The sequence below is a fragment of the Canis lupus genome, chromosome 1 (assembly GCF_011100685.1).
Source record: "Canis lupus familiaris isolate Mischka breed German Shepherd chromosome 1, alternate assembly UU_Cfam_GSD_1.0, whole genome shotgun sequence".
NCBI lineage: Eukaryota > Metazoa > Chordata > Mammalia > Carnivora > Canidae > Canis > Canis lupus.
In genome coordinates this window covers 63005332-63018935 of record NC_049222.1, presented here as the reverse complement: position 1 = coordinate 63018935, position 13604 = coordinate 63005332, and the positions used below count along the sequence as shown (strand labels likewise).

The following is a 13604-nucleotide window of genomic DNA, read 5'->3' as shown; positions in this document are numbered from 1 at the left end:
TCTACTCATCAGCCAATTCCAAAGCCACTTTCACATTTATATGTATTTGTTACAGCAGCACCCTATCTCCTGGTATCAAAATCTGTTCGTTTCCCTGGGTAGCTGGAATAAAGTGCCACAAACTAGGTAGCTTAAAACAGCAAAAATTTACTCTCTCATAGTGTTAGAGTCTCCAAGTCTAAAGTCAAGATGTTAGCAAAGCCATGCTTCCTTTGAAACGCCTAGAGGAGAATCTTTCCTAGTTTCTTTTCACTTCTGGAGTTTCTGAGCGATTCTTGTTATTACTTGGCTTATAGATCCATCCACTCCAAGCTCTGTCTCCAACATCACATAGCCTTCTCCCAGTGTGTCTCTATTGCTGTGTCTCTTTTCCTCTCCTTATAAGGACGCCAGTCAGATTGGATTAATTAAGGACCCATCCTGCTTCAGTATGACCTTGTCTTATCTTAATGAATCACATCTGCAACAATCTGAGTTCCAAATAAGATCGCATTCTGAGGTATGGCAGGTTAGGACTTCAACATATCTTTTTGTGGGATGTGATTCAACCTGTAACACTATTTGTCTAAATTTTAAATCATAAAAGTATTCAAATATATTTCAAACATACTCTTTCTGCCATCAAATAATTTATATTGACACTAAAACTATACTCCACAATAATCATCTTGAGAAAACAGAAAATCAACGTGAAATTAATTAGCAGTAGCAACAACTTAATGGCAGATAAGTATATTGCATGGTATTAACTACTGCGTACTTAATAGTCCAGCACTAACAAACCAGCAGGAAATTGAAATAATTTTTAGTAAAATTCTGCCTTTTTAATTATGGTAAACAAAATAAAACGTTTCCAGAAATGAGTTTGTGCTTTGGTTTATTTTTTCAGATTTTAAAATCTCTGCCTTTTGTTTTCCTTTTAGAGTCACAAGTTAAAAAAGAAGCAAAACCAGGTAAAAATATTTTTATTCTTGAATAGATACAGAATTGATATTGCCTTCATTTTTAGAACTATAAGAGCTTACCACCTGTCAACTGGAGATCTGCAGAGTCTCCCAGAGCCTCATTATTTTTCCTACTTTTTTGCTCAATATGGTTTTATGGGACTGGGTTAGCTGAGAACAGGGATATCCTGTAAGCGAGAACATCTAGAAGATGGCTTTAAATGGACCGCAGCAGACATTCTAGGTTTCAGAAGACATCTCTTGGAGTTCTTCAAACCCTAGGATGATCATATTTAATTTGTAGGATTATTTCCAAGGACATAGCAGAGTTATAAAATCACAGATTCATAGACTACTGGGGTTTGAAGAGAAAAATGACAAGAACTTATTAAGCATCTATTATGAGCTCAGAAACAGCACAGGATTTTTATTGCCATTATATCACTCCGAGAGACATGCAGCAGGACAATTACTATCCATATTTCATGCCTGTGGAAATAGTTCAATAGACTCAATTCAGAAAATAAGTTATTTTTCCAAGATTTTCAAGCTAATACATTGGAGCTAGGATTCTGCCCATGTCTGATTTACTCAAAACTCCCACTAAGAGATTGTCCCAGACTAAGGATCATTTTATTAAGAGGTAACATTGATCTAAAATCAAGATGACCTTTCCAAGTTTACATTGCTATGTAGTGTTTGAGTCCTAGCTCTGGTACCAATTAGCTACTGGCCTGAGGCAAGTTAAAAAAAAAAAAAAAACCTCCAGCTCTATGGAAGCTAGTCCTTCACTAAAATATTACACAGCAGGATTCCTCAATATCAACACATTCAAGAATCCAAATTTAGATGGACATAGAATACTATCTTAGTCCTTTAATTCTCATCAAATTTACCTAGTAACTGATCATAAGCTTAAATCTAGTTGCTTTTATCAATAATATATTCTTAATGTATCAAGCCTTATAAATGCCTAAGTACTGTCTTTGTAAAATTTGTATTTATTTATTTTAAAGTTTTTTTAATTTATTTAAGAACTCTCTACATCCAGCATGGGGCTCAAACTCAAGACCCTGAAATCAAGAGTCTCACACTCTTTGGACTGAGCCAACCAGGTGCCCCCTAATTACTCTTATAATTTATTTTCTGACTGTATTTTTTTTTCTGCAGATGCATGTGACCAGATGGAAACATTTTGCATTTTCCTTATTTTCTTTTTTAAAATGGAAGCCCATTTAAAACTTGTAGTTCAACCTACTGCCATTTAAAATTTTATGGGGCACCTGGATGGCTCAGTCAATTAAGCATCTACCTCCAGCTCAGGTCATGATCTCAGGGTCCTGGGATCAAGCCCCACATCGGGGATCCCTGCTCTACTGGGAGCCTGCTTCTCCCTCTCCTACTCCCCCCTTACTTGGAGCTCTCTCCCTCTCTCTCTCTCTCTCTCTGTCAAATAAATGATTAAAATCTTTTAAATAAATAAATAAGCAAACTTTTATTTACTATTGTAAAACACCACAATTTTGCAGGTAATTTAATTGATTCTGATTTTTTTTTCATACATGAATATTTTCTTTTGAACTTCATCTGAAAAAAACTCAAATACATATATATATCCATTTCATCCCAAATGTTTATATAGAATTTTGACAAGAAAATGTTAAATATTTTCAGTAATATATACTTGCTATCTATACTTTGGCATTTATGTTTTATTGCAGCCTATGTCTTGGAAGTCATAAGTACTTAAATGTAAATAAGAATTCTTGGTATATTGTTTCATGCAACCAAAATCTTTAAGTTTTTCACATAAATTAAAATGACATGCAAATCTAGAAACAGTTTTTCTCCATGGACACATTCGTTGAAATCTGTTATTCTCTGCATAACAAATCACTGGCCTATGAAATAGGAAAGAAAACCACCATATGTTGATTTATAAATCTTCTAAATATCTAAAAAGATTTTCTTTTTATTATTTTCAGAACAAGACATAGCAAAACCAGAAAAGACTGTTTCTCATGGGAAACCAGGTATTTTGCAGGTGGTACCTGTAGTATTAAATTGTCTTTCTTGGTCCAGTTTCAGCAGGATGAAGAGCTTAATGTCGAATCTAAAGTTTTCAGGATGATTCATGTCTTAAGTCATCCAACTTCTAGAACATCTCCAATTTTAGTCATCTCCACAACGTGTAGGACTTGACCTGTCAAGTGTCTGAGGACTTGACCTGTCAAGTGTCACCTGCAGCTAGTCTATCCCTTCCCAACAGAGACAGCTTAATCTTATTTTAAAACCACGTTTCCTCAAACTGTAAGATCGCAGGAGTCTGAAACAATGAAATCTGCTTTTTATGTATTAGATGGAGGATGTCCATCTATTAGGAGATCTTAGCATTCGGGTGAATGGGCTCTATGGTTGTTTTATTCTGTCCTGTTTGAGGCAAGTCATCTTTGGAAAACTTATAATTCAGAATGGCTCATTCAAACACAATCATTTTAAATTCCAACAACCCCAAGAAAAGGAAATCAACATTTCACCCTGCTTCCCTTCCTCCTTCCTCCTTCCATCTTTGCCTCACTTTTTTTGTTTTTCATTCCTGGAGATAATAGAGGTAAGCCTGTATGTTCTGCTCATAAAAAGACATACAGAATTTACCAACACAAATTTATCAATTGGATTTTTTTATTCAAGAATAAAAACGTTTAAGTTTTTATAAAGATATTTAATTATTTGAGAGAGTGGGGGTAGGGAAAAGGCAAGCAGACCCTGCTCTGTGTGCAGAGCTGGAGGTGAGGGACTGGCTGTCATGACCCTGAGATCATGACCTGAGCCAAAATCAAGAGTCAGCTGCCTAACTGAGTCACCCAGGAGCCCCAAAAATAAAAACTTTTAAGTTGTCATTTATGCTAATTAAATATGAGTTTAATTTTGAGACAGTCCCATGCCTCAGTTATTGTGTCCTTCATTCCAGACTGACTTGTTTACCCAAAGCTATGAACATGGTTAGGGAAGAATTTTCAATAAGTTAGAAACATAGTTTCTCTAAGCCTATCTTAGCAAACATTTTGCTTACACTTTCAGACTTTTTACTGTAGAAAAACTGTTTAAAATGGGTTTCAGGCCATTTGATTTCCTTTGCCTATGTTTTAAAGTATATGAGACACCAACAGGAATATGAAAAGCAGACCAGGAGCATGAGGAGCCAAGAATAGCTGTCTGTATTCTAAGGTTCTAAGCAGAACCTTAGAAATAACTTTTAGAACCTCCTCATTAATGAATAATAAAACCCTATTATTTTCTTGATTGTCCCAAATGTCAGTCATTTTGAGCCGAAATACAGAGTGAGACTTTAGTCTCTGAGAGTACAATAAGCATACTGTCCTCTAGCCATACCTTCCTTTTATTTTAGGGATAATGTTCATACTCTAAATTCTGCTTCCCAGGGAAACTTTCTAATTGACTCATTCCCGCTGTTGAATTATTGACAAGGTCAATTTTACATAGGATCATCGTCCTAATCTCTCTACGTTGACCCAAATCTCTTTGACTATATCTATAAAACCATATAGAGGACAGAAGACATCCCCTACATGTATTCCTCTTGCCCTTCCCCAACTTTGCACCATAAAAAACTTGTGTTGCAAGACTAATCTTGGGTTCTCAGGGAGGAATCTTGCACAAGAAAAATAAAAAATTGTTTCTTCCTGCTCTAGTTCAATTACTTAAAAAGAACACGTGTCTTATAAAACAACCCCTGTGTAGATAAATACAGTGAAATACAGTGAAGGCAAGGGGTAGATGTGTATTGGCAGGTCAGGGAATAATTCCAATTGGCAAAAATTTTAGGGCAGGAGAGTTGCAAAGGATGTCTGCAGCTGGACACATTTTCTTTGTGCTCCACCCAATTTGAATGGAAGATATCACTTGCTGCTTTTCTGGAAAAAAAAAAAAAAACAAAAAAAAAACAAAAAAAAAAAAACAAGTTTTTCTCAGTATTGGTGTTATTTCAAAGAGAATACAAAATATCAAACTTGACATATGTCACTGTTTTATACTGATGCATTTACATTTTCTACTTGTGTTAACATTTTTTCCTATCACAGAAGAAAAAGTTGTCAAGCAGATAAAAGCTACAGAAAAAGCAGCTATAGAAAAAACAGGTAAATAAGATATTTCATATTTTTCTCCTATTTATGAGCTTTATGTTACTTGAGTACACACATATCTTCACTGAAGTGTGCAGAGTTTCAGCACCATAAATTCTAAGATTACAAATTCTTATAAATACTGAAAGAAATAGTCAATAAAATTAACAATGGAATACTAGAATATTGTAATTTAATTATTTAAGTCTGTTTGATCTAAACTTACATAGAACTTGTGAGGTAATCCAAGTAATTCATTGGTTATCATATACTACCAGGTATTTAATCTTATTTTAAAACCACATTTCCTCAACTGTAAGATCACAGGAGTCTGAAACTATGAAATCTACTGTTTATGTATTATATGGAAAAATATCCTTTCATGAGGGCTCCACAGACAGTTATATGGTTGTATGAACATAGACAACATACAATATTAAAACTGTATCTCTCAGTATTTCAGGTGAGGAGAAAAGAGGGGTGTACATGCTCTTGGCCATTCTGAAGTTCTTTCCTATAGGGATGAATGAAACAGGGTCTTCACCTCAGCTGACATCCCAAACTACTGAATCTCTTCACTGAATTCCAAGTGGGCAACAGGCAGTTAACAGAGTCCCATTTCTTACTAAACGCAAAAAAAGTTCATTTCAAAAGAAAAAGTCTGTGATATAATTTCATTTTAACTAAGATAATCATGACAATCAGATTCAAATCCAATTTCTCAGAAGAAAATATAATAGAATTCAGGAAAAAACTAATTATAAAATTATAGACTATTAACACATGAGAAAGAAAGAAACCTTATAAGGTCATTTACACATCACTTCACATGTCCCTTGTACTCTATTAAAGCCATTGTCAAAGCTCATAATTTCAGCTAGTATTCTTCTAATTTGCACCCTAAGGTGTTAATGTGGCCTCTGAGGGTCTCGTTTAGTTATATGGGTATTTGGGGATTAGCAAGAGGCTAGCCCAATGTATTTGTATGTCAAATATATAGCTTTAAATTTTGCATACATTTTGGTGTGTCTTAACTCTTCAGCAAGCAGTGCGATTGAAGTATTTTCTGAGAGTGAAATAATAGTGCTCAGAGAGAATGGAATAAGCCTAATATAAGAAGAAAACCTAAAACTAAGAAGAAAAAATACAGAAGATAAAGAGTTACCTTTTTCAATGGTTTGTACTCATCAATATGCCATTTTCTTTTCTCTGTTCTTCTCTACAGTCAAGCCCAAACCAGCAAGTAAGAGATGAAAGGAATAAAGTCTAAAAAGCATTGCTTGGCCATTTCAACTTTAATAATTTGCTTGTTTTTTCCCCTTTAATTGTTAATTTTAGTATTACCTTAGTTTAAATTAGCTGTATAGATGATAAAATAATGTTTTGCTATAGCTTTTTGACATCTTTGTCTTACACTATTAATACTTTGCTATAGGGACACCTGGGTGGCTCAGTGGTTGAGCATCTGCCTTCCACTCAGGGTGTGTGATTCCGGGGTTCCGGGACCAAATCCCACAGGGAGCCTGCTTCTCCCTCTGCCTCTGTCTCTGCCTCTCTGTGTCTCTTGTGAATAAATAAATAAAATCTTTAAAAAAATACTTTGCTATAGTTATACAGAGGAAATCTCTGGAAGTTGTATCACTATTGAGTGAGTCCATATGAGCTATAAAATACCACTAAAAAGTTAGGATGAACTGGCAATCTCTCAAACACACATAACAAATAACAAAGGAGAATGAAATGATACACAGTATCAGTGTTATGAACCACATATTGGTTTGGGTAAGTAGCATTAATCACACTGTAGGTAGACTTTGGTGGTTAGAAATCCAGAGATCATAATCATATTGCCATTTGTTTATTAAAATCATGGACTTTTTCTCATGAGTATGAACTTAAAAGATCATCCATTTTCAGAGATTACAGTGGCAGAGAGTTCAAAAGCTGACTATTGGGCTCAGAAAGGCATGAGCATGGGCTCATTGTCACACAGATAGTAAATAAGTCCAAAAGTGTGTCCAAATTGTGATGTTGGTCCTTGAATTCTGTGTATTTATGTAACACAATTTCAATGAAAGTGTGTGAGTCTAATATTCCCTGGATCCTGTATGAAAAATGGATCGACACAGTCCAAAGATGAATTTGGTGAGTTCAGTTAGGAGACCTCATAAGTGGTTTCAGGAGGTAAGGTGCAAATGTATGGAGCCTAATAGAATATATTCACATTCTAGAACATGTTGCATGTATGTTGAGTATGCATTTTATATTATTATCGTCACTGTAATCCAGTATACTTTTGCAGAGCTGTTATTGTGACAGTTTAATAAGTTGAATATCAGCTTTTCAATTTTATTTTATTTTGCATGTTTATCGAATATTAACAGTTATACAGATTTAGTTCATGAAAGTTTTATTCTTAAATACTGTCAAGCCCCAAATTACAAATATCCAGTTTAGTCTTACGACCACCTAGGTCCTACATCTTCCCACCTACTTCACTCCTGGTGCATGTTGTTGGGGAAAAATGGTAGTACTTTTAGCATCTCCAAATTCAGGAGTGAGGGAAGAAAAAGACAGGTAAACATCAATAACAGCTCAAGAGGACTAACCTTGAGGGTGATTTGAAGCACTAACACTTGGCAGTGATCGGCTCTATTTCCAACTATTCTTAACTCCATTCAAAGTATCCTACCCTATAATGGCTTCATTTAAAATTCCACTTTTAAGGAAAGAGAGAGATCTCCTATTTTTTTTTATTTCAAATATTTTTCAGAGGAATATCAATTGCATATTTGATTCCATTTGTCCTGTCCTAGACTCAGTTGAGTTTCATCTCTGAGAGTTCGAACTGGAGCTGGAAGGAGAAGGTGGTCCAGGAAAATGAAAATACAGAATGTGATACTTTCTGGTATAGGGGGGCGGGGGGTCTAGGTTAAATTTTCAATGAGAAACTAATGTCCGGCACAAATTGCTTCTGACCTGGCAAAAAGGAACTAGGCGGAGTCAGAGGGGTAAAAAGTGGAGCTTGTAAAATGCCAAAGGTAAATGTCATCTACTTTAAATTATCCCCAAGGAATGATTTTACCTTCAGCAGAGAAAGAAAAATCCTCTTTTTTTTTCTCCTCTTTGTAATATTCTATCCTCTTCTTCCTATACCACAAGGCCCCAAGAGGGCTAGTATCTTCCGACTGTCTTACAGGATGCCCTGAGAATGAACCTGACCTTGTTTATAATCCGTTTCTATGGCAATGTGCTTTCTGTGTTCCAACATGCAAATGACTTTGAGGGCATGCTTCCTATATAAACTGAGGATCACCCGCAAATACATAAATAAGAAATGCTTGCTACACAAACAATCCATAGATTGCCAATTAATTTTAATTTCTCTTTCTAGAAAAAGCTGAACATCAAGAAAAAGAATCTCCAACTATAAAAACAGGTGCTTTTACATTGTCTTAAGTCACTAGTGTTATTAGGTTTAAAAATTCAAACAGAGCATATGAGTGTTTTTCATCTTATTTCCTGGTACTGTTCAGTCTTCTGGTTTTCTAGGAAATCTAGTTTATCTGACATTACGGTTGTGTTACTGTTGAAAAACATACATTTTGCTAAGTATTATAACACATATGTGTAGGATTGTCAAACATACTATTATGATACAGTAAGGGTTTTTTTTTTGTTTTTGTGCTTTTATTTCAATTCCAGTTAGTTAACATATAGTATAATATTGGTTTCAGGAGTAAAATTCAGTGCTTCATCACTTGCATACAACACCCAGTGCTCATCACAAGTGCCCTCCATAATACTCGTCACCCATTTAGCCCATCCCCCTGCCCACCGCCCTCCTACCAACCCTCAGTTTGTTCTCTATAGATAAGAGTCTCTTATATTTATAATAGTAATAGCAGTATTAACAAAATAGTATTACATTCATGGTTCACAAGCCCCTTTCACTGTTGTCCGTATTAATGCCATTTGTAACACTGATTAAGTTGATTCAAGGTAAGCTTGTAAAATATCTTGCCAAATTACAGAAATTACCTTTTACTAAAAACTAATCATGAATTTCCACTTGATATCTTTTCTTAAATATAAAATATGTAAATGGTAGCTTCATTCTTTAAAAAAAATGCTATTTGATTTTTTAAAAGATATGGTAGTTGGCATCATTCAAACTCTAAGGCACACACTGCTGGAGGGTGTGAAAATATCCTTCCTTCTCTTTTTCTAAGAAAAATTTAGAATATTAATACTAACATGCATTCTGAGAGGATGATGACACAATATGCATTTTACGCTCTTCAGAAACAGTGAGGCATTCAAATTACCATGAGCATTCATATTGCATTAAATCAGATAAGATTTCATAGGGATGAAGAGACCAAGAATATTCTATATCTGAAAGCTTTACGATTTCTTCTGCAGGGAATTCGTTAGGAATATAACTTTAAAATTATTCAAAATGCATTTTCTATTGCTCATTTTAATATGTTTAGCCTACTTCTAGTTTAACTTGGACAGAAATAGGAATATAAAGTGCTGATATTTACCTATAGGGGAAAAATGATCACCAGTTTACTTTTCTTCTTTACTTTTTAGACAAACCCAAACCAACCTCAAGTAAGTGTACCACTTTAAAATTTTAAGAATTTGTTATTTAAATCACACTAATTTTATGATCTCTTTGTATTGTATATGCAGCCAAAAAAAAAGACAGTGTGTTTATTAGTGCAATAGGCAGGACACCATCACCTATATAAATGATTCTGACAAAGAATATTGTGTGTATCGTATTCATTAATCCTTGAACGTGACTTTACTGAGCACCAATCAGTTATATTACACTGTACCAGGGTATGTGAAGGAATGCCAAAAATGTTTTCTGTTTTCATGCCTATGTAATTAATGCATTTACCAAGATAAGTAATGTTTGTGTAGGAAAAAAAAGTGGTTTCATCTCTCTTTTATGTACCTCCATTTGTTTGTGAGGATGTATTGAGTAAACACGGTATGGAGATTCCTCTAATAGTCACTGCTGGGTTAAGAAAAATTTAGAACACATAATACCTGTCTCCAATTATTAATCTTAGCACATTAGACTTTTATTATTTTACTTTTTCAACACCTGAAGGTAAGTTGTTTTTAGTATTTCAGAATCTCTATTTTATTTTGACATTCCAAGCAATAATACCAATGCAACAGCTTTTGAAAATTTATGAAGTTTTATGTAATTCATAAAAATGAAATAATTATTTAATACTGTTAAATTATGACCCAGACTTTAACCTGGGGTAAAAATATGTGCATTTCAATCAAAAGTGTATCTAGAAGTTCTATCTAAAGTTTTTAAATGCCAAGGAGTAACCCTGTTCCTTAAGAGTATCATGACAGGCTCCTTACAAATGCAGCTACAATTTTCTTCTAATTGAATTTGATGTTAAAATATTAAATGTTGCCTTTGGGTTGGAGAAAATCTCTAGTACATTTAGCTTTTATTATTGCTAAGGGTATGCAAAAATTAAGAGTTGAAAGTCAAAACTAGAATGCTAATATGAAGTTCACCATAATCACTTGTAAATACTGTTTCGTTTATGAAATGTTATTCATTTCTGTCTTTATTATCATAAAATATTTTAATAATTTTTTCTTAAGTTTTGAATAAAGCTTCCAGAGAAGCTATAGAAGAATTATAATTAAATGTATCAGGTTTATAGGTATGTTCTCACTTGAAACTGAACTGTGAGGAAAAATATATTTTTAAAAATCCTGTCATGTTACTTTTTCCAATATTATTGGTCTATGCATTAACTAAAAGAACAAAAACAGAGGCTGTTTCTGTATTATCAGAGACTAAAGATAAATAACATTTTATATCTTGTCTCACTACTCTGACAAAAGTCACCAAGATTTGAATTTCTGTGATATTTTTCAACCTCATCCCACAATCCCACCCATTGCAGTTAGTATAACATCTAATACCTGAAGTTACTTTATAAATATTCAATGAATGAATGTATTCGTGCATATATGAAGAACAAGTTAAAAGTCTGTGAAGCAGAGATTTATAATTTGTAATTTGTAATTAAGAAAACCATCCAAAGGACTTCAAATTGATTAATGCGACCATTTAGGCATAGAATGTGTTAGGTTCCTTTATCGAGTAGTTCTAATTTCCAAATAGAGTTCTAGTTAGTTTTCAGAGATATTGGTTATTAGTGTATCTCTTTGCCATTCTGAGCATATGTGTTTATTGTCATTACTCGTGGAATTTAATAGGAAATACCTAGAGATAAAGCTCAATTGTCTGCTACTGAAATACTATTCTGTCCTTTTCTTTTTTTACTATATTCTTTTTTTTTTTCCTTAAAGAGGAAACACCAGAAGTCACAGAATCAGGTAAAAAATTACTTTCCCAAAGGAGGGAACATAGATCCGTGAAGACAGATTTATGTGTAAATTTGAATCTCTATCTAGCTGTGTAACATTTGGGAAAATCTGTTGGATGGCTCAGATTCCTGGTTTCCTCATCTATAGAACAGACAAAATGACTTCCCAAATTTTGGCTTGTTATGAGCTTTAAATAAGATAAGATATGCCACATCCCCACTACCTGGTTTTCTTCTCAGTATCGTTTGATATATCCAGTTGAAGAAAAACCATTAATCAACTGAAACTTCTGAAAAGGCATGTGTCCACTTTTTGCTTGGAGATATTTTGTGACTCTCATTGTTTTTATTTCAGTTTATTTATTGAGCATCCATAGCACCAGATTCTCATTTCCTAAAGAAAACAATTGAAATTTTGGATGTTTTTCCTGTTGTTACTAGTTTACATTTAAATGCATGGCTTGCTAGAGCTTTCCTTCAAAGCACATGAAAACAGAGATAAAAAGAAAAAGGGAGAGGACTCTGCCATCCAGGTGACTGAATATAAGCCAAATAACCAAGCGTAACAAAAATATACATGTTCTCACACAATAGGAGGCATACTCTTCCTTCGTATTTTGAAAAAGCAGAGCCCTGACCCCCTCCACTTATGGGATTAAGTCTCATCTCCAAGTATTCACTTCACAATTGAGTAAGAAGTCATTTTTTTAAACTGATGATTTCCTGTTATATTTCCCCCCTAGGGAAGAAGAAAATTGAAAAATCTGAAAAAGAAAGTAAAGGTAAAGATGACATTTAAAGACATGTACACCCAATTAACAATAAAAACACAGAAATAAAAATACATAATTATACAAATTAGATCATTTAGCAATTCCCGAAAATGTGGAAAGAGATTTTTAAAGCATGTTTCAGAATTACAGTTCACTGTAGCATTTTCCAAGCAAGAGGGTAGGCGTCATTTGTTATTAGATATCTAAAGAGAATAGAAGGTTAGGTTTAGGTTCTGCTATTTCTAAATTAACAACATAGAATTCTTTTCATATAATGCCTGAATTGTGAATATTGACTACAAAAAATTTCATTCCAAACCTTAGGAAAACCTATGAATAAATGATATATGACTCAAAATTACCTTTTTTTTTTCTCTACAGAAAAAGCAGAAATGAAACATCTTAAAGAAGAAAAAGGTAATCTTTAAAAGACTGAAAAACATACTGCAAAGCCCTAAAGAAAAAATAATTGAGGCTTATTTTTTCACTTTATTATTTTTATTTTTTAAAAGACTTTATTAATTTATTTATTGAGGGGGAGAGAGAGAGAGAGAGAGTAGAAGCAGAGAGAGAGAGAGGGAGAAGCAGACTCACCACTGAGCAGGTGGCCTGATGCCGGGCTTAATCCCAGGACTCTGGGATCATGACCTGAGCCAAAGGCAGATGCTTAACTGACTCAGCCACCCAGGCGCCCCATTTATATCACTTTAAGATAAAACTTGTAGTGTATATGATGAGCACTAGTGTAATTAAAGGAAGAAATGTGGGAAATACGGATATGTGGTAATGGCTGGGTTGAAGGAACAATGGACAGCAGGCCAGTCCCAGCAAGCGTGCATTCATGTGTTGTTGTGCCATTGGTGAGCAACAAGTTTAGAAGCTGCATCACAGAGGACTTTATTTTCTTAACATTGGGTGTGTTTATTTGCTAAACTACAAAATATAATGATAATCACTGATTTTCAAAGTAGTTATCTGAAAAACTTATAAAGGCCTTACTTATAAAGAAATATCTATTGTATCAAGAGGAAAGCATTCTTAAACATATCAAAAAAATTGTTAATAATACGACAGGTTCGGTTTTTTTGTTTGTTTGTTTGTTTTTGTTTTTGTTTGTTTGTTTGTTTGTTTTATCTCCAAATTCAGTTACTTAGAATGACCCATTGTACATGGAGTCTCATTAAATACTGTAATCACTGCAAACATGTAAATCTGTTTATGCAAACAAAACAATCTCTACTGGTGACATTTGTTTTTGTTAGGTTTTAGAAGAGAAAATTTTTTAATGACCCTGAGAAAATATTTACATTAATTAAATAATTCCCATGTTCCCAAAGCTTAGTTGAAGTGAGCCAA

The 13604-nt window shown here is 33.9% G+C and overlaps 1 protein-coding gene and 1 long non-coding RNA gene across 2 annotated transcripts in view; one reads left to right on the top strand and one right to left on the bottom strand.

Moving 5' to 3' along the window:
• The window catches only part of TRDN (triadin), a 360587-nt gene that overhangs the window by 318497 nt on the left and 28486 nt on the right, over window positions 1-13604 (top strand). The window contains exons 26-34 of the mRNA NM_001389217.1: window positions 924-953; window positions 2930-2977; window positions 5048-5104; window positions 6315-6332; window positions 8484-8528; window positions 9689-9709; window positions 11459-11485; window positions 12219-12257; window positions 12630-12665. Coding sequence (NP_001376146.1) covers window positions 924-953; window positions 2930-2977; window positions 5048-5104; window positions 6315-6332; window positions 8484-8528; window positions 9689-9709; window positions 11459-11485; window positions 12219-12257; window positions 12630-12665 — 321 coding nt within the window. The remainder of the gene's footprint in view (window positions 1-923; window positions 954-2929; window positions 2978-5047; window positions 5105-6314; window positions 6333-8483; window positions 8529-9688; window positions 9710-11458; window positions 11486-12218; window positions 12258-12629; window positions 12666-13604) is intronic.
• LOC111096208 lies at window positions 4722-8320 on the bottom strand. The gene is made up of 3 exons (XR_005353874.1): window positions 8175-8320; window positions 6255-6308; window positions 4722-4879 (listed from the first exon to the last, which is right to left on the bottom strand). It is a non-coding gene; the product is annotated as an uncharacterized LOC111096208 (long non-coding RNA).